This window comes from Scylla paramamosain, chromosome 26, assembly GCF_035594125.1.
Source record: "Scylla paramamosain isolate STU-SP2022 chromosome 26, ASM3559412v1, whole genome shotgun sequence".
Classification (NCBI taxonomy): domain Eukaryota; kingdom Metazoa; phylum Arthropoda; class Malacostraca; order Decapoda; family Portunidae; genus Scylla; species Scylla paramamosain.
Window position 1 is genome coordinate 4,020,208 of NC_087176.1, and position 21,089 is coordinate 4,041,296.

A 21,089-nucleotide genomic window follows, 5' to 3' on the forward strand; every position below is an offset into this window, starting at 1 on the left:
TGAGGTGGGCTGAGTGAAGGTGTAACATGCAGACAACACACACACACACACACACAAACCTCTCTCTCTCTCTCTCTCTCTCTCTCTCTCTCTCTCTCTCTCTCTCTCTTTCTGTGTGTGTGTCAGTCTGTCTGTTTTTGTCTCTCTTATTCACTCACTGTCTTTCTCTTACTCGCTCACTCACTGTCTGTCTGTCTGTCTGTCTCTGTGTCTGTCTGTGTCTGTCTGTCTCTGTCTGTCTGTCTGTCTGTCTGTCTGTCTGTCTCTCTCTCTCTCTCTCTCTCTCTCTCTCTCTCTCTCTCTCTCTCTCTCTCTCTCTCTCTCTCTCTCTCTCTCTCTCAGGTTCTTGAACCATGTGTTCAGGGCAGCCTCACACCATGAGGACCATAGGAAAGCATGTTGAATATTTTGAAGGAGAGGGTAAAAAAATCAGCCTCTTTTTATTGCAAGTTTGGATTTCAGCCCAAAAAGTGAAAAAAAAAAAAAAAATTTACAATGCTTCATTGATCAGGAGTGAATGTAGGCACGCCATCCCTGGAGGGGGCAGCAATGCTTCCTGAAAACAATAACATGGGTGGCGCAGAAAACACAGGGGGCCACTAAACACTTGAACACGAACCAGCAAACACCCAGGCCGGCGCGCCCCTCCCCCCACCAGCCTTAGAGGGGAGGAGGGCGCCGCTAACAGAGGTTTGGATGCAACACACCTCAGCCAACACACAAAGCACATTCGCTCAAGCTCGGCACAGACAGCAATGCGGGCAGGTGTGAGGCACAGTGGGGGCATGCAGCGTCAAGGCAGCAGGCAGCGCGCACTACACGGTTCCACAGACCATGCATGTTTCACCCGTGGTCATAGATTATACATATGTACACATTGCTTTTCCTTCAACAGTAACCTTTGACCAATCACCAATTGCAAAGAAGGAAAAATTTGTTGAGTGACAATTTTGTATCCTTGGTTGTTTTGTCATTTACTGTACGTAACTGCATCATTGTAAAAAGATTCTCATGTAACTCAAAGGCAATTTTACAGTGAGAAAAGTTAACCTGGGCAACAGTGGTTTTGATACTTTGAGAAGGCGACAAGGAAGCTTTGGCACCAGGAGAGATACCAAGAGCAGAGAACAACAAGTCTGCAGAAAGAATTAGCCACCACCATAAAGAAAACTGAAACAATAAAAAAAAAAAAAATGATGAGGGCGACATGCAAATTGGCAACTTAGGGGGCAGTGGAGCGGGGAGAACCCTTGTGGCGAGTGATCCCTGTGTGGGAGACGAGGGGCACGAGGGAGGGAGCTCTGTGGGGGTGGGGAGAGAGCTCACTGGTGGGCGTGGGAACAGGGAGAGTCAAAAGACCACGCTAAGGTCGAAAGAGTGAGGGAGTGGAGTGGAGTGGAGTGGAGTGGAGTCTGGCATGAGGACAAACCACGAAGAGAAGAGAACACTGAGTGACTTGCAGTTTCACAGGATGGAGATGGGAAGTGTTACACAAGACTGAAGTGTTTGGAAGATTTACTGTGACGCACTGTTCCCCTTGAGGTGGGCTGAACGGGACAAATAAAGGGAAAAAAGGAAAAAAAAAAGACAGCCATATAGATACGTATTCTCTATGAAAAGAAAAAAAATAGTGACAGCAAATCGTCACAAGAACAGACATGGTGTGAAGACAGCTTACATTATCTTGCTTAATGGAATAAACACAAAATATTGATATTCAAAAGAATGAAAAAACTCATCACAAAGCTGGCTTGACTGGTACTTTAAAAGCTTGCTTGACTCTATTCTTTCTCCTCTGCATACTTATTCTTTTGCAGCATTATTGTTCACAAGACAAGTCCCGCGTCCAGGGCAATGAAAACACTCGTCTTTATTTCTGTATGCATGATATCTATGATGGCCGGGGTGACAGTTGTCTGGAAGTTAGCAGAAAATGTAATTAAAAGATAATTACTGTGCAAACTAAAGTCATGAATGAGAAAAGAAAATGTAATGTAGTCTCTCAGGTGGACTAAAGAGACAGACAAGGCAAGCAAAAAATTTTGCTAAGCTCCGCAGACAGTGAGAGGACGAGTCATGAGTGGAGTACTTCAGGAGGGAGGGAATAACAGTTTACTGCAAACACTGCTACTAACTGGACACAAGCAAAGGCCAAAGGTCTCAGGTAACGAGGGGCGGAAGAGACTACAAGTCTGGGTTGAGGGATCAGTGACTGCAAGGGACGCAACACGGGGAGACCAAGAGATATGAAACCAGGAAGGCTAAAGAGACCGAGGATGCTGAAGAATAAATCCCAATATTTCTCTCTCCAGATTGCACAGAACCGAGTGAGTCATTGAGTGAAGCAGTATTACATACGAGTAGTATAGCTGGTTATCAGTACTCATTAGTGACAGCAATGGAAAGATTATATAAATGACTAGCAAGCAAACACAATGACTGAAATCAGAGTGAAAACAAATGAGTGTAGAAAATACATTCCTCCATGCACCAAAACAAGTGACTATGGAATCCAGATCAGAGTTTAACATGTCTCCTATGAGGTTATCAGCGAAGGCTATGATTAAACGGCAGTGCAAATAAGGGTTGATGCTGTTAACTAAGAATAAAGTATATCATACAAAGTTGCCAGCTAACTCGATCTGAAAAACTGTAATTCGACAAAACAATAATGAAAAAAAAAAATAAAAAAAACTAGAGGAAATATGCACCAAGAAAAAAAAGCAAAAGAAAAAAAATGAAACTTGGAATAAGAGTTTTGTTCTCTTTCTAAACGTGCTTTTGTTTGTTTTGGTTAATCTTACCTCGGGTGGAAGTAGTTCCATAAAATACTGTGCGCAGCACGAAGAGAAAGCTGCGGTTAACCCATACATTCCCACGACTACTACAAGCTAACGAGAACCATGACATCATTGCCTCGAGCGTACCAGCCCGCCTCCTGCTGCCGCCCACCATGCCCTCCCAAGGCTGAGGTGCAGACAGGGACTGAGGGAGCACACGGTGTGGCCAAAACAGCCAGACCGGACTGTGTGTTAAAACTGTTAAGACTGCCTTGGACTCCCATTACAGGTCACATTCTTGGCAAAGCAAAATGTTTACGTTCAGATATTATTACAATGAATTCCAACATGCTCCTGGAATTGCAATGTACGGCAAAGGGATTTTTGTCCGTCAGCAAGTATTGCACATTACGGGACCTTAGAGTGGTGATCCAGCAGCTGGGCACGAGTCAGGACAAGAGGAGTACCTGTTCTAAGAGGCGGCTCGGTACGCAGGGGGGCGGGATGAGAGGCACAACATGGTACTTGTATCCTGCTCACAAATTAATGCATCCAACACGGGTACCCCATACAACTCTGCTAAGCTGGTACTCTGCTTGGGCGGCCACCTGCAGAGTACCTCAACACTACCGGTACCTAAGGCGGGTCACATGGCCTCGCTCTCAAGTCCTCGGGGCGCCAGTGTACTCAGGGCGGGGTGGGGGAGAGGAGGAGGGGAAGGGGAAGGGGAAGGGGGAGGGGGAGGGGGAGGGGGAGGGGGAGGGGAGAGGGGGAGGGGGACGCAGCACCGCCGGGCTCACCACACTCCCGACACGGTGGCGTGAAGCCCAGTGGTGTGTAGTACTGGCTTCACCCACTCGGCCCGGCAGAGTTGCGGGGTGAAGCCAGCGGTGCGACAGTACACTCTTGCACTCGTGGCTTGAGGATGCGAACCACAGAGGTCACCCGTGAAACCCTCCACGAAACAAAACCTTGTCCTCTGCGCGTGGTCACTTCCAGGGCCCCGTGTGAGAGAGGTGGCCACTGTGGGTCTGCAGGTAACATGCTCACCCCAGGAGTCCCAGCAGTCAACGGGACCCTCAAACTGAACACGGCTGAGACCAAACGCCAGGTTTTGTTTTCCACGAGGCTTGGCGGGCGACCTCTGGACCCAATGTCTACCACAGTCTACTGCAGCAACACAAACGTGACTACGCCTCAGCCGTGTCACACCCATAACAAACGGCGTTTTGAAGTACAGTTACTACGCTAGTTTTGTAGCCACCCAGCGCCAGACAAACACAGACAACTTCCAGATGGTACGCGTGGGATGCAGTACAGTGATAAAAATACTTTATACTTTGAAATAGTATCATCCTCCAGTAAAAAAATATTAATTCTAGGTTATATGAATATAATGTATTTTATTTTTAAATTTAAGAATAGGGAAATGCTTTACATGTCAACCTTAAAGAAAAGAATAATAAATCCTATGGTAACACTGAAACCTGGAGCCTTTCACGAAAAAGGAAACAGGAAGAGCTGAGGTCAAAACAATGAATGAATGGAGTTGGTGTGATGGTTGGCACCATTATGGAGGCACTGAAGGTGAGTCATGGTTAGCTCTCAGTAACAAGGAACACTTCTATTTGATTATTACATAAAATTTAAAGAGAGAAGTCAGGAACGTGAGATGAACCAATGTCAGTGACAATTGTTGTGCGAACTGATCATTGCACACTTTTGGAATACATTGAAGATCAGGACAACCAACAACATTTACTCCTACTGGTACATGAGACTAAATATTGAACAACTGTCATGGACAAAGAGCAAGTGCAACTCTTGGACTGAGGTAAAGCGTGTGTTCAATGTATTCTACTGACATAAAGACTCCCAGTGGTCCGGCACCTCCGCTTACCTCTTGTTGAAGGCCTCAGAGTGCGTGAAGTGCTGCAGCGAGTCGTCCTCGATCAGGAACTTCATCTTCTCGAAAAATGAGGCGGTGGCGGCGGGTGGCTGTTTCCGGAGCAGCAGGTCTATGGGGGAAGAGGCTCGGGACATGCACAGCTGGGACCCGTTGCAGGCGATGTGATCACAGCACTCGGGGTCCTCGCAGTCCTTCAGGCCGTCTGTGGGTGGGCAGGACCAGTGGAGACACACGCAGGAAATGGCTCAAGGTTATCAGAGTCTGTGTTCTGCTGACTGGGGGAGGCTTGGGGTGCTGGGCTAATCTAAGGGTTCTGGCTGGAGAAGAGGAAAATCTAATGGTCCTAAGTAAAAAATGAAGGAAATTTAATAGTTCTAACCGGGAAAGAGGGAAATTTAATGGTATTCTAACTAGAAGAGAAAAAAAATAATGATATCCGAACAAGAAGAGAAAATTTAATGGTATCGTAACAAGAGAAGAGAGAAATCTAATGGAATCCTAACTAGAGAAGGGAGTTCAATCCAACTGGAAAAGACGGTAAGCTAATTGTATCCTAACAAAAAAAAAAAAATAAATAAAATAATGGTATCTTAACTAGAAAAAAGAGAGAGAGAGAGAGAGAGAGAAAAAAACTAAACGATATTCTAACTTGAGAAAAGAGAAATCCAACGGTATCTTAACTAGAGAAGACGATAAACCTAATGGTATTCTAACTAGATAAGGAAGAAATGCATTGACATCTTAACCAGAGAGAAGAGGAAAATGTGATGGCATCCTAACTACAAAGAAGAGGAAAATTTAATGGCATCCTAACTACTGAGAAGAGGAAAATTTAATGGCATCCTAACTACTGAGAAGAGGAAAATTTAATGGCATCCTAACTACTGAGAAGAGGAAAATGTGATGGCATCCTAACTACAGAGGAGAGGAAAATTTAATGACGTCTTAATCTGAGATAGGAGGAAAATTTAATGGCATCTTAACTAGAGCAGAGAGAAGCGTAATGCTCCTAACCTTTGTCATTGTCCTTGCCATCATTGCACAGAGTTTCCAGCATGGCGGAGCAGTCAGGGCCGTCCCACCCGTTCTCGCAGCTGCATGACCAGATTCCGTCCTCGCCCCTTGCGTTGCAGGTCCCGCGGTTCCGGCAGTTCCCTGGGCAGCCCGATAGAGTGCAGTGGCGGCCGTTCCAGCCCGTCATGCACACACACGTCCCGTTCTTGCACTGGCCATGTTCGCTGCACCTGTTGGGAAGGGCGTTGGTTCAGGATGGGCGTAGTATAAGGGAAGAACAGAGTATTATCGATGCTGTAAGAAGACATCAGGCCTACACGTGGCAGTCCCTGTAATATATATGCCTACCTGTTTTCCTATTTGCATCTATCATCCCTATCTATAAATCTATCTAATCTTCTTTTAAAGCTCCCGAATGACTCAGCACTAACAACTGTATCCGTTCCATCCCTCTTTCACTACATGAAAACCGATTCCTTTCTATCTCTTTCTTGAAGGTAAATTTTTCAAGCTTGAACCCGTTATTTCTTGTTCTATTCTGATGTGGAATATGAACATGAACGCTGGTGTATGAAGAAAGTTATTAGTCATTTAAGAATTTTGTAAGAATAAAAGGGAAACTCCAATAATATTTTTTATTTAAATAACGCTACGAGGTGTTAGCTGACTTAGGAATGTAGTAAGAATATAAGGGAAACCGCAACAAAATTTATTTTTATTTAAGAATGTAGAAACAAAGAAAACTTAAATGTTAGTGAATATAAGGACATGAAAAAAGTATGAGGAAGGACTGTTGATCTGAGAACAAAGGAAGTGAAGGCTGCGAGTTGTTAGCTTGATGTAGGGATACGTTAAGAGCGCTGAGGAAGCTGTCGATTCAGGAATGCTGGGACAAAGAAAACTACATGTGGTTAAAACGTAAGAGAAGATGCAATCAGACTGGTAATTTAATAAGGAGCATGAATATAGTAAAGAAGCTACAGAGTCAGCTGATCTAAGAAGCCTGAAAAAAAGCTGAAAAAAAGTCACGTGATTTAACTCTTTCACTGCTATTTAACGCTTGGTTTCTTGATGACAAACTACACAGGTATATTCCTTTTTGTTCCACAGCCACCTATGAACATTTTATTGTCTATATATTGGAAAACCTGTTCTTGTAATCCATTTTTCGTTCTTGTAGGTTTTTATAAAGGTCTTATACAGTGCTTCTAAAGGTGTGGATTGTTGCCTGTCACAGTGAATGGGTTAAAACATTGGAAAATAAAGGAAGATGCAATAACTCAGTTGATATAAGAATATTGTGATACAGGAACATAAAAGAAAGCTGTCAGAACTCAGTTGGTTGATGAGCTTAGGAATATAAGAATACAAGAGAAACTGGAAAAAAAAGTTAATCAAATGTTGGTTGAAAAATGAAAAAAAAGAAAGGATTTAAAAGATTAATTACCTTTATCACTGCAATCAGAGGCATTATTATTGTTATTATTATTATTATTATTATTATTATTATTACTATCATTATTACCAATGTCATAATTTTCGCTACTTTCAGAACAACCTATAACTACCTTTCACTATTACTATTACGATCATCACCGCCATTATTAATATTACCACCATTAATATCATCATTATCCCTATCAGTACAACCACCAGTCATATAATTCTCAATACCATTACAACCATTGAACTAAAACTACTTTTCATTATTACTATTACGATCATCACCACCATTACTATTATTATCATCATCATCATCATCATCACTATCAATAACTATCAATACAATCACCAATGTCATATAATTCTCGTTACCATTACAACCATTAACCTATAACTACCTTTCACCACCACCACCACCACCACCTGTGCCGGCGAGGTGAGTGGCGGTAATTACACATCACATGACGCTAATGGTGGTGATGGAGACAAAACGCTCCCACGCTGACACCATTTGTGATTTAATGCATGTTACCGAGCCGCCAAAATTTTGTAATAGGTACTTCACTTGCTCACCGAATTACTGTACCGATAAAAGACTAAAAAGAGAGAAAATTAGTAGATATAAATAAAAATAAGTACTGTCCGCTGTTGATCGAATTATTATACCGACAAAACACATACAAAAAAAGACGGAAAATAAATAAATAAGTGAATAAAATAGGATAAGATAAAAAGTCCTTAATAAAGCAAAAAAAATATATAAGAAAAGATAAGCTGAAAACGTTTTAAATAAACATAAAAAGAAAATGCGAAACACGTACTAGGCAAAACAAAACAAAACGCTGTAAATAAAAAAAAAGTAAACAAAGTAAAGAGAACAGAGTAAAAATAAAAGAAAAAAACAGAAAAACAAAAGATAATGAAGAAAAAAGAAAACATCCTAGATAAAACAAAATAAAGACTAAGAGAGTAAAGAGGAAAAGAAAAAAAAAACATCGTGAACAAAATAAAACAAATATAACAAAATAAAAAAAAAGAAAAATCCTAAATAAAACAAGATAAACACCAAATAAAAGGACAGAGAGAGAGAGAGAGAGAGAGAGAGAGAGAGAGAGAGAGAGAGAGAGAGAGAGAGAGAGAGAGAGAGAGAGAGAGAGACCTAAATACCCTCAAAGACCACCACATTTCCCCACTCACCTCGGGTCACACAGCTTCTCTGAGCAGTTGTCGCCCTTCCAGCCTTCCTCACACGTACAGGCGTCATTTTCACACACCCCGTGCAGTCCGCAGTCCAGGGAGCAGGATTCTGACGGGAATGGAGAGAAGGGTCAGGTTCCCACAGTCACTCCCTCACTTGGAATTCTCAAGGTCACACACGAGTTGAATTTGAAGGTCAGTGGTCAAGAATATTCGAAAGGCTGGCTGAATTCAAATCAAAACTCTTTTCTTCCTTTTTTTGCTGTTTGAATGACTTGCTCCTCCTCCTCCTCCTCCTCCTCCTCCTCTTGTTCCTTCTCCTTCTTCTCTATCTTTTCCTCCTTTCTTGCTTGCGAGTCTTTTTTTTTTTTTAGTTACTTATTGTTTGTAGTGTTTTCCTTACCTGCTAAAAAATACAAAAAAAAAAAAAAAGAAAGTGCGTGTGTGAATCTGTGGTGCGTTGAAGGATTGCTGGCTTGGTATAAAGACTGATTATTTTCTTATCTTTGTTTTTCTAATATTTATTTATTTATTTATTCATTTTTTCAAGGGACTGATTCATGCTCGTAATCTCCCGTTTTCTTTTATGCTGTATGGTAATATTTTGTTTATGATTCGTGTGTGTCGACTGCTTGCACGAATGTACACACACACACACACACACACACACACACACACACACACACACACACACACACACACACACACACACACACACACACGCACGTTTCTCTAATATTGCATTCCACTGATGTATTGCTCTATTTTGGAAAACAATATTTCTACACATCTTTATCTCCTTTTCCACTTGTGTGTGTGTGTGTGTGTGTGTGTGTGTGTGTGTGTGTGTGTGTGTGTGTGTGTGTGTGTTTATGGCTATGCTTACACCCACGATGCATACATACACACGCACGTTAAGTTAAGTTACTACATACATATACACTCCAACATACTTACGAAGAGAGAGATGGAAATGTTTACACGCTCACAACACATTCTCTCCCACCCACCTTCCTTCTCTCCTTCCTCCCTTCTGCTAGTGCTATTACCTCTTCCTCTCCCCCCTCCCTGCCCCAGCCGAAGAGCCGCTACAACACGACACCTTTCGCCCCATGAATTACGTTCCTCACTGGCTGGGGGACAAAGTTAATAACCTGGCGAAGGCGCGAGTCCTGCACGCCTTGGCCTCGCGTTATTAAATTCCAAGTTGTCTGAAGTAGCGTCCAACGGTGACACTTCCTGCTCAATACTCGCTTCCCGGAGACTTGAGCTCAAGGAGGAGGAGGAGGAGGAGGAGGAGAAGGAGGAGGAGGAGGAGGAGGAGGAGGAGGAGGAGGAGGAGGAGGAGGAGGAGGAGGACTAAAAGGAAGAGTGGAAGGTAAGGAAAGGACAACTAGAAGGAGGAAGAGGGGGAGGAGGGAGACAAGACGACTAAAAGGAGGAGGAGAAGGAGAAAGAAGGAAAGGATAACTAAAAGGAGGAGGATACGACAAGGAAGAGAAGGAAGAACAGGAGGACAGCGACGACTAGGAGGAGGAGGAGGAGGAGGAGGAGGAGGAGGAGGAGGAGGAGGAGAACATCGATGACTAAAAGGAGGAACAGGGCAAGAACAACTAAAATTAGAAGGAAAATGAAAATAAAGATAACAACTAAATTTAGGAGGAGGAGGAGGAGGAGGAGGAGGAGGAGGAAGAGGAACAAGAGAACAACAACTAAAAGAGGAAGAAAGCGGCAAGGGTAACTAGGGAGGAGTCGAAACATCTCTATCTATCATGAAGCTTCAGTGAGTGGCGGACAGTGGCATCTAGGGGCCAAACACACAAGCTTCCGTCACACCAGTGCTATTTAAACCCCTTCACTACTAGATAAATATTCCTTTTAAAACCTGTAACTTTTTTAAGCACTTTGTCTCTTTGTGGTATTTCTTTAGTGTAAAAAAAAAAATAAATAAATAAATGAAATAAAAAAATAGGGGGGACTAATTTAACGTTCTATTCTGTTTTCCCTCCCGTGTCTTCATGTAAAACAATTTCTAGTGGTATGAGAGTTGGCGAAAGAAGCTCATAACAGTGAAGGGGTTAGATGTGTGAAGCCTAATTACGACGTGTTGTGTGCTTCCCTTTGTACTAAATTCAGATCTTTCGGAATGACACGTGAATTTCTTTCTTTATTTTTTTTTCCCCATCCTCGTTATTCACTTTATTGACGTATAACACTTAAGCCAGTCCTCAGAAACGCTTGACTCTTTCACCTCGACTATTTTCAAAAAGCTACAAAGATGATTAGCCATTTTCTCAAGAGTGGTTCTCATGTTAGTAAAGCAGAAATCTTAACCTGTCACAAGAATAGTAAAAACTGCCTTAAAAAAAACGTGTAACTTCAAGACTATTTTCAAAAGTCACAAAAGCCACTCTTGACCCGTTTTCTCAAGAGTGTAAAGCAGAAATCTTAACCAGAATCGTAAAAACAGCCTTAAAAAACATTGTAACTTCACCATGACTATTTTCAAAAGCCACAAAGATGATTAGCTGTTTTCTCAAGAGTGTTTCTCCTTTTAATAACGTAGAAATCTTGTTAAATTTTCACTAGAATCATAAAAAACACCCTTAAAATCCCATATGTCTTCAATTAAAGCCTCTTCAATATGTTGGAGGTGCGGCGCGGAAGTGTTTCAGTATACGGCCCTTAACTTGATGGATGATACATGACTACAACGCGCGTTACAACCCTGACAAGTTTCTCTTCCTTATTAGTGCGTGGCGCCATTACCGTGGGAATGCTTTGCCATTATACTGTGCAGCGAGGTGTTTGGGGCACGTCCTGGGTGCGGCGCGGCGAGACTCACGCTGGCTAATTGGCGAGGCGGCTCCTGTATATTGACGAGGCTTCCTGGTACCAGCGCCTCTCCTTACCTAACCTGACCTGACCCAATCTAACCTATCCTTACCTGACCTAACCTAATCTAACCTACCCTGACCTGATCTAAGCTAACCTAACCTGACCTAATCTAACCTACCCTTACCTGATCTAACCTAATCTAACCTAACCTGACCTGACCTGATCTAAGCTAATCTAACCTATCTTAACCTGACCTAACCTAACTTAACGTCCGTAACTTCCTCTCTGTAAATAAACTAGTAAATTGTTAAAACCCCATTAATCCCACAATTATCACCTAAAATTTACACTCATTAAACCAACATTCCTATTGACACGTACCCTTCCCAGCACACCCTTATTTCAGACACCCTTCCTAGCACACCCTTATTTCAGACACCCTTCCTAGAACACGCTTATTTCAAACAGCCTTCCTAGAACACGCTTATTTCGAACACCCTTCCCAGCACACCCTTATTTCAAACAGCCTTCCTAGCACACCCTAATTTAAAATCCTTACCCTTCCCAGCACGCCCTTATTTGAGACACCCTTCCTAGTACACCCTTCCCAGCACACCATTCCTAGCACACCCTTATCTCAAACACACTTCCCATCACATCTTTATCTCCGACCCTTATCTCAAATCCTGCTCTCCCTGATTCGATTACACAGCATCTAATCTCACCACCTTCAGTGACCCTAGGATCCAGTTACCGTGTATAATGCCAGGGGCGCGATCCTCCTGATGGAGTTACAACGTCATCCCAGGCCAGGGCATGATCAAAGGCTCCTGGTGACGCATATAAATAAGAGACTAGATGGTGTTCCTTGATGCAGAGCCGTGAAGACTTCGGGACTTCGTTACTTTGTTTGGGCTAAGTCCGTCCGTAAGTGTGGCCGGGTGTGAAGTTTTTGATGTAATTGGTGTTTAAAAGGTAACGAGAGAGAGAGAGAGAGAGAGAGAGAGAGAGAGAGAGAGAGAGAGAGAGAGAGAGAGAGAGAGAGAGAGAGAGAGAGAGAGAGAGAGAGAGAGAGAGAGAGAGAGAGAGAGATTTAAACACCAATAAAAAAACAATTACCTAGAAAAACAACCCTACTACTACTACTACTACAACTACCACCACTACTACTAACTTTTGGAGCAGTCAGAGCCGGTCCAGGGGTGGTTGCAGATGCAGGTGTGAAGCTCAATGTTGAAGGTGCCGTGGTTGTTGCAGTCTGGAAGGCACTGGCGGGCGTCCTGGTCTGTCTCCGAGCAGTCAGCACCGCGCCAGCCCTTCTGACACACACAAGTCCCGTTCACACACCAGCCGTGGTCAGAGCAGGTCGGGTGCGGGCAGTCCACTGTTGGTAAAGGGGGAGGTAAGGCTTTTAATTCACTGGCAGCCTTTTATTAGTCAGAAAGATACGAGGGTTACTAATGAGTATAATTTTGGTGGTGATAATGATGATGATAATAGTAATGTGGGTTGTTGACTGCTGTAAAGATGGAGATTAGGTTAGATTAGGTTTTTTCATTGGTCAGAAAGATACGAGGGTTGGTTAAGATGCGATGAGTGTAGTTTAGCTTGCATTTGGTTATGTTATGGTGATGATAATGATGTTGATAATAATAATAAAAGGAAGAAAGGGACCAAGAGGAGGAAGAGGAGGAGGAGGAATGAAAAGAAATACAAAGGAAAAACAGACAGCAACAGACCTACTGGGCCTAACGAGGTTGTTAGAGTATTTTTTACTACCACTACCGATTCTATGAGTTAGGCAAAAGGGCAGCAACGTCAAAGGAGAGGAGGAGGAGGAGGAGGAGGAGGAGGAGGAAGAAAACCATATCTAATACTAAGAAATGCAAATAAATTCTTACTCACTGCACAAAAACACACACAGACAAGAAAAAAAAAGTTAAAGAAAAAAAAAATAGCCATCTTTATCATTACTATTTTTGCTGATACACATAAGCGAAAAACGAAAAAAAAAAAAGGACAGATTAAACAATAATGGAAGTATTTCTGCATTTCAGAAGCACGAGATCAATATATGGGGTTTCCAGGTGAAATAACAGGCAATATTACGTACTGAAATCTGCGTGTGTGTGTACGTGTGTGTGTGTGGTGAGGGCAGCGAGTATCAATTCCCAATATTCACCTCGCAAATTGGGGAATATGATGTTACCGGGCAGAGAAGAATATTCCAGGATAAATCAAGTTACGCGCTGGTATCAGAAGGCTTGGCGGGAGTGGGCCTAGTGCTTTGTGGGGTAAAGAATGGAGCGAAACAAAATACAGCCTGTGTCTTACTGGTGGTGATTCCTGGTGTGGTACTGAGTTAAGAGCGAGTAAATAATGTAGTTTATGACTGGTGTGGTATAAAGAGAAGCTAACCAGATACAGCCTGTCTTACTGGTGATCGTAGTGGTGTAGTAAATGAGGGATTATGAACACAAAGGTAGTCACTGAACATTCACACATTAGTCATTATAGATGCTAACTAAAAAATAAAGAAATAAAAAATAGAGTGAATAAATAAGTACATAAATAAATAAAAAGGTTTGTAGTTTCTATATAAAAAAAAAGTTGAATCCTCAAATTTTTATCTGGTAAGAGTCAGGTTCCTTACTTACAGCAGACACACTGTGCGTATAGTGAATATTCTTTTGTGTTCATAGGAACGATGCGTAGAAGGTAAAAATCCACACTTTATTGATTGATATAAACTTTCTATATCAATATTTTCTTCTACTTCTCATGATTAAAAATTCTGTAGTTTAGGAAATTTTTTTTTTTTAATAGCATAAATGTTTGTATTTTCTCCCTTGTCCGGACCTGAGTCTTGCCACGAAACACGGAAGTGAAAGAAGAGAGAGACGAGAAAAATTTAGAACAAAACTAACATTTGAAATCATTAATAAAGCTTTCAATTTGCGTTATCACTTAAAAAAAGAAAAAAAAAAAGAGATCAGCAGTTTTCTTCAAATCTTCCAAACACGAAGAGAGAGAGAGAGAGAGAGAGAGAGAGAGAGAGAGAGAGAGAGAGAGAGAGAGAGAGAGAGAGAGAGAGAGAGAGAGAGAGAGAGAGAGAGAGAGAGAAAAGAAAAGAAAAAAGGAGAAAATTTCAAATAACAAAACTATGCACATTAAAGCTTCTCACAACAGTTATGGACAACAATAACAAAAAAAAAAGTAAAAAAAAAAAAAAGAAAGCAGAAATAAATGTAAAGTCCCCTTAATCCTACAAACACAAGGAAAGACAAGAAATGGGAAAAGCACCGAGGAACAAAGCAACACACCGAAGTAAAAGCACGAAGGAAGAGGCAAGAGAGTGGCGGCGCTGGGGGAGAGTGCGCCAAATGAACAGTGAAAACAGGGAGGCGGAAGAGAAGGGAGGAGTAAGAGACCCGAGGGAGGGATTTCTGGCGCTGCTCTCCCGCCCTCACCCTGAAGGAAATGTCTCCCTGTCTCTCCCTGGTCCTCTCACCTTTCTGGCACTCTCATCCTGTCTAACTTAGCACTTTTCACCTGTGCCAGCATTCTCTACCTGTCTAAGCACTCTCAACATATCTAAATCAACATTTTTTCACCTGATTAATTTAGTACTTTCACCTGTCTTGCACTCTCCACCTCTCTTAGCATTTTCTTTTACCTGTCTCACTATGTTCCGTCTAATTCAGCACACCTCACCTGTCTAAGCATTCTCCTTCTGTCTAAACCTGTATAATTTAGCACTTTTTTACCTGTCTAATTTACTACCTTTGCCCGTCTCACCTTGCACCTCTTACCTGTCTTAGGACTCTTTATGTGTTCAGCTTACTATGTTTCTGTCTAATCCAGCACTCCGTTCTTTTTCACCCAGTATCTCTCACCTGTTTAAATATTATCCATTTGTCAAAACACTCTCCACATGTTTAACTCAGCCCTCCATACTTGCCTAACTTCCCACTTTTTACTAACTCAGCACGTTCCTGTCTTAACTCAGCACTCCATATGTCTGTCTAACTTCCCACTTTTCATCCAACTCAGCACTCCACACCTGTCCCACTCAGCACCTGAACTACCACCTCAAAAAACTTACCTCACTTTCTCTACTTCTCAACCTCTTTCTTCTCTTCTTCCTCCTTTAATGTTTCATACCTCCTTACCTTTCTTATCATTTCTCCTTCTCCTCATCTTCTTCAAAAACCTCACAATTTCTGACCCTCTCTTCCTCCTCTAATGTTTCATATTTCCTTATTTTCTACAATGACCTCACTTTCTTCCTTCCTCCTCTTACTTTAATGCTCCATACCTCCATATCTTCAATAACCTCACTGTCTCTCTTCCTCCTCTTCCTTCTTTATGCTTCACACCTCCTCCATATCTTCAATAACCTCACCTTCCCTCTTCCTCCTCCTCCTCCTTTATGTTTCACACCTCTTCCATATCTTAAATAACCTCAATTCCTCTCTTCCTCCTCCTCCTCCTCCTCCTCCTCCTCTTCCTCCTCCACCTCTTCTCTTTACTCCTTACCTTTCTCGCAGAACTCCCCGGTGGAGCCCTTGGCGCAGTGGCAGTGGCCTCCCACGCACTGTCCCTTGCCGTTGCAGTCGGGCACCTCACACTCGTGGTGGCGCAGCTGGCACTCCTTGCCCTTGAAGCCCGGGTGACACTTGCACTGCCCTGCCACGTACTCCCCGTGGTTAGAGCACAACGTCGGGCACAGCACTGTAATGGTGAGGGGGGTAGTGGAGGTGATGCAGCACTTGGAATAAAATACACTAACACTTAAGGTAACTATTCAATTATATGATTAAAATTTTTGAAGCATACACTAAAAAAAAAAAAAAAGACACGAAGATACACGAACGACGGTTAAGATTTCACACACAAAGGTAATTACAGGTAAGATCTAAGGTGGAGAGTCAGAAAAAACACTGTACTGCGCGAGAGATATACTGCTATGGGGAACAAAAGATACAAGGTCACTTCAGGTAAGATTTCAGCAGCACAAGATACAAAATTACAGGTAAGGTTTCAGGTGCAAAGTCAGAAGCAACACTATAATGGATGAGTGAAATACAATGCAGGTAATGTAACACGTGGGACAAAAGATACAAGGACACCAGGTAATTACAGGTAAAAATCTCAGGTGCACAAACTCAATGAGGGGAAATGAAACACAATGGAAGCGACGCAACACAAATGACAATAGAAGAGAATACATACGAAAAATAAAATAAGGTAAAAAAATAAATAAAAGAAAAGAAAACTTGAGGTAATTACTGCTAACTTGAGGTAATTACTGCTAAAATTTTAGGAATGTAATGTTCCCTTCGTTGTCTGAATTAATGTTATTTGTTCTGCGTTTCTTTATTCCCCTTTCTCCTTATTTTCCTTCACTTCAATTCCACTTTTTTTTTTTTTATATAGATTCTTTCCTTCCTTTCATCCATCCATCTTAACTAACTTCTACCTCTTACTTTAACCCTTTGACTGCCACCTGGTACACCTTTCTCTAATTACCAATCACTCTGAGACATCTTTACTTGTTCTACAGCCACATCCACTCTTTGAACTGGGAAGAAATTGCAAAATGTATTCTTTTCATCGCTAACTTTCTTGTAGATGCTTATAAAGACTTCACGCATTGCTTCCGCTGCTGCTATTGTTTCGTGTTACAGTGAAAGGGTTAAGTCAGCGTGGCTTATCACAAACAGTCTCGCGTGGGCCAGCAAACACATCTACTGCATTTGTTCTTTCTTTGTATTCCTTTGTGAGTGAAAATATACGAATGGCATCAGCATAAAGAAGTAGTCTGTCTTGTATTCCTTTGTGTGTGAAAATAAATGAATAAGATGAATACATAAAAACAAATTCAGTGCTATTTGTTCTTCTTCCTTTGTATTCCTTCGTGAGATGAAATGAATACAATAAATATACAAAAGGTCTGCTGCTGTATTTGTATTCCTTTGTGCGTGAAAATAAATGAATACGATGAATATACAAAAGATTTATTACTGTTCGGTCTTCATTTATATTCCTTTATTGGTGAAGGCCGACGTAATGAAAAAATAAAGATGATAGAAAAACAAAACACTTAGCTAAGAACAATCAATGATGAAGTAAAAAAAAAAGACAATAAAATAACGGGAAAGTAAAGAGAAAGTAAAAAAAAAGCACGATAAAAACAGAACAAGTCCAAAGGAATGTAAAAGAAAAGTTTTTAAATGAACACAGGAAATAGGAAAAAAAAGAATCATGGAAAATTTAAAAAAAGGAAACAAAATAAACACGATAAAAAAAAAAAATAGAAGAACTAGCTTATGAGAATGTAAAAGAAAAAAAAAAGCGCACACAATAAGTAGAAAAGTCAATAGGAAAGTAAGAGAACAGTTAATGAAACGAAAACAATAAAAAAAAGAAGAAAGAAAGAAAACCAAACAAGAAAAAAACTTACACAAAGAACACTAAAAAAAAAGGCAAATGAAAAGAAGAATAAAAAAAGAAGACAGAAACTAAGAACAACAGAGTAAATAAAAATAAATAAATAAATAAACACACACACACACACACACACACACACACACACACACACACACACAACAACAACAACAACAATGAAAAAAAAAAGCCAAAATACTCACACACACAAAAAAAAAAAGGGTAAGAAAAAGAAGAAAAACTGAAAATTTAATCTAAGAACGAAAACACACACACACACACACACAAAAAAAAAAAAAACAACGAAAAACAAACTTCCCCCCAAACACTTACACTGCGAACAATCAATGCCAAAGTACCCCGCCTTGCACTGACACATGAGACACTCCTCGCTTCTGTCGTGGCACCGCTGCGGGCACTCATCCTCCCAGTCGCCCCTGTTGATAACGAGGGACACACGATGGGGGTCGCCGTCGTCATTGTAGATGGAGATAAACCACTCCCCGGCTTCCAGTACCTGCTCCACCGACACCTGCTCCATGGTCTGTCAGGAGAGTGAGAATGTGAGGAGTCGGAGTGAGGAGATGGAGAGTGGGTGAAGTTGTGAGGGAGAGCTTATGAAGGTGTATGGGGGTGAAACTGTGAGGGGTTTTGAGGGAAAGAGTAAGGGCAGGAAAGATGAAGGGATGAAGGCTGTCAGGGAGAGGTTTTCAGGAAGGAGTGAGGGAGAGACAGGCTGTGAGGGGTTGTGAAGCTATGAAGGTGAGGTAGTGAGGGAGTCTGTGAAAGAGAGGCTATGAGAGACTGTGAAGAGAAGTTAAGTGGAGTGTAACGAAGAGGTTGTGAAAGGGAGAGTGTGTGGGGGAGGGACAGTGAGAGAGGGAGAAAGTGCGAGGGAGAGAGAAGCAAAGTGTAGGAAAGTGAGGAAATCTGAAGAAGTGAAGGAAGGGTGAAGGACGTGAAGGAAGGTGAAAGAAGCTGATAAACTGAAGAAAGGAAAGTGAAGCTAAGAAAATAACGAAAAAAAAGTGAATTAAAAAGAAAGGAAAGAAGTTACAAAGACGAAAAAAAATGAGAGAGAGAGAGAGAGAGAGAGAGAGAGAGAGAGAGAGAGAGAGAGAGAGAGAGAGAGAGAGAGAGAGAGAGAGAGAGAGAGAGAGAGAGAGAGAGAGAGAGAGAGAGAGAGAGAGAGCCTACACCAAATTTTTTCCTTCTTCAACCTCCTTTCACCTCCACCATCTCTGCATCCTCAGACATCAAGACTCACTTCTTTTCCTCTGCGCCTTAACCTCCACCAAACCCCACAGAGTTGAGACGCGGGGAGTAAGGGAAGAGGACACAGGGACCTTCGCCTTTGGGACACGAAGAGAGGGCGTGATGGTCCCAGAGGAGGATCCAAGAGGAAGGAAAGAGGAAGAGGAGGAGGAGAGGGACCAGTGGATTGATCTTTGGTACGGGAGAACTTGCCGATTTGGGAGACGAGAAGGAGAAGAAGCTGCAGTCGCTGTGTTAAGGGCAAGGACCAAAGGAAGCCAGAAGACACGAGGGACGGCCGTGTAGGATGTAAAGGAGAGGGATCCTAGGCTTAGATAAGGGGAGGAACAAGGGGAGAAACGAGAAGGGGAAAAGAAATGTAGAAAGATGAGATTTGAAAGCATAAAAAATGAAGAAGCAAAAGGAGAAGGGAAAAAAAGAAATTTACAAAGATGAGATGGGATGGAGAAAAATATAAAAAGATGAGATTTTATAGATAAAAAAAATAGAGGCAAAAGGAGAAAGAAAAAAGAAATACAGAAAGATGAAATTTTAAAGAATAAAAAAAGAATGGAAAGAAAAAAATACAAAAAAATTAAAGATAAACAGATAGTAACATAGAAAAAGGAGAAAGATATTGAGAGAGATTTAAAAGAAGAATAAAAAGGAAGAGAATGGAAAGAAGAGACAAAATGAAAGATAGGAACTTTAGGTTTACATAAGCAAATAAAAAAGGGGAAAAAGGAACAGAAAGATGAAGTCTGAAAGAACAAGAAAAGAAACAAAATAAAAGAAAAGAAAAAAACAGCATTCTAGGATCAGACAAAGGGAGAAAAGAGAAAGGGAAAAAAGAAACAAACGAAAGATGAGGTTTTGAGGAAGAGGAGAAATGATAAAAAAATAGAAAAAAACAAACAAACGCTGACAAAATAACAAAAAAGAACAAGAACACAGGAAAGAGAGAAACAGAATGAAGAAATAAATCGATAACCATTATTGAAAAGGAGAGAGAGAGAGAGAGAGAGAGAGAGAGAGAGAGAGAGAGAGAGAGAGAGAGAGAGAGAGAGAGAGAGAGAGAGAGAGAGAGAGAGAGAGAGAGAGAGAGAGAGAGTAAAAAGTTAGATATTCTATACCTACGGAGATATGATAAGGGAAATATAAAGAAAAGAGAAAAAGAAAAGAAAACAAGAATCAAGGGTGGAAAAGTAAGATTTTAAAGCAAGGAAACAAAGCAGTGAGGGAAAATCAAAAGTGAAATGTTGGAAGTGGAAGAAAAAGACGGAAAGTAATGTATTTTTAAAAGCAACATGACAAAAAAAGGTAAAAAAATAATGAAACACGGGCGGAGAGAGAGAGAGAGAGAGAGAGAGAGAGAGAGAGAGAGAGAGAGAGAGAGAGAGAGAGAGAGAGAGAGAGAGAGAGAGAGAGGCGGACATAGAAAGCCTGTAAGAAAGAAACGACAAAAAATATATATAGAAGAAAAAAGAACGAAGAACAAAATCACACACACACACACACACACACACACACACACACACACACACACACACACACACACACACACACACTTACAGGAGAAGCCCTTGCATCTCTCTGCCATCCCTCCCTCAGGATCTTCATAATGTCGTGCTGGGTGTGTGTGGGGAGGGAGCTGCGGCGCGCGTACAAGCCAAGCGAGGTGCCCCTGTCAAGATCAAGATTAAGATTCGATGAGTGCTGAGGGAAACAAGGGAAGGAGAAAATAATGATAATAAATCAAGAACAAACGAGAGGATTTTGATTTTTTTTTTTATGTTCTTACAAGGCTGTTTGGGGTAAGATGTGGTATTTCAATGTTAAGTAAGAGAAAAGGGGAAATAATAATGACAGTAGTAGTAGTAGTAGTAGTAGTAGTAGTAGTAGTAGTAGTAGTAGTAGTAGTAGTAATAATAATAATAATAATAATAATAATAATAATAATAATAATAATAATAATAACAACAACAGGATGAAAAGATGAAGATAGATAGATACGTATACACACACACACACACACACACACACACACACACACACACACACACACACACACAGAGAGCGAGAGAGAGAGAGAGAGAGAGAGAGAGAGAGAGAGAGAGAGAGAGAGAGAGAGAGAGAGAGAGAGAGAGAGAGAGAGAGAGAGAGAGAGAGAGAGTACTATTTCAAGATGACTTTTATAGATAAGT

General features: G+C 41.4%; 1 protein-coding gene across 5 annotated transcripts in view; it reads right to left on the minus strand.

The window, feature by feature from the left end:
- The window catches only part of LOC135113621 (teneurin-m-like), a 156,061-nt gene that overhangs the window by 17,454 nt on the left and 117,518 nt on the right, over window positions 1-21,089 (minus strand). For 4 of the 5 annotated variants that reach the window (XM_064028998.1, XM_064029000.1, XM_064028997.1 and 1 more), the window contains 8 exons: window positions 20,458-20,569; window positions 17,965-18,175; window positions 15,721-15,915; window positions 12,356-12,565; window positions 8,344-8,452; window positions 5,704-5,933; window positions 4,681-4,891; window positions 2,805-2,831 (listed from right to left, as the gene is read on the minus strand). In XM_064028998.1, the coding sequence (XP_063885068.1) occupies window positions 2,805-2,831; window positions 4,681-4,891; window positions 5,704-5,933; window positions 8,344-8,452; window positions 12,356-12,565; window positions 15,721-15,915; window positions 17,965-18,175; window positions 20,458-20,569 (1,305 nt within the window). The remainder of the gene's footprint in view (window positions 1-2,804; window positions 2,832-4,680; window positions 4,892-5,703; window positions 5,934-8,343; window positions 8,453-12,355; window positions 12,566-15,720; window positions 15,916-17,964; window positions 18,176-20,457; window positions 20,570-21,089) is intronic. The other variant, XM_064028999.1, reaches the window with a different exon arrangement.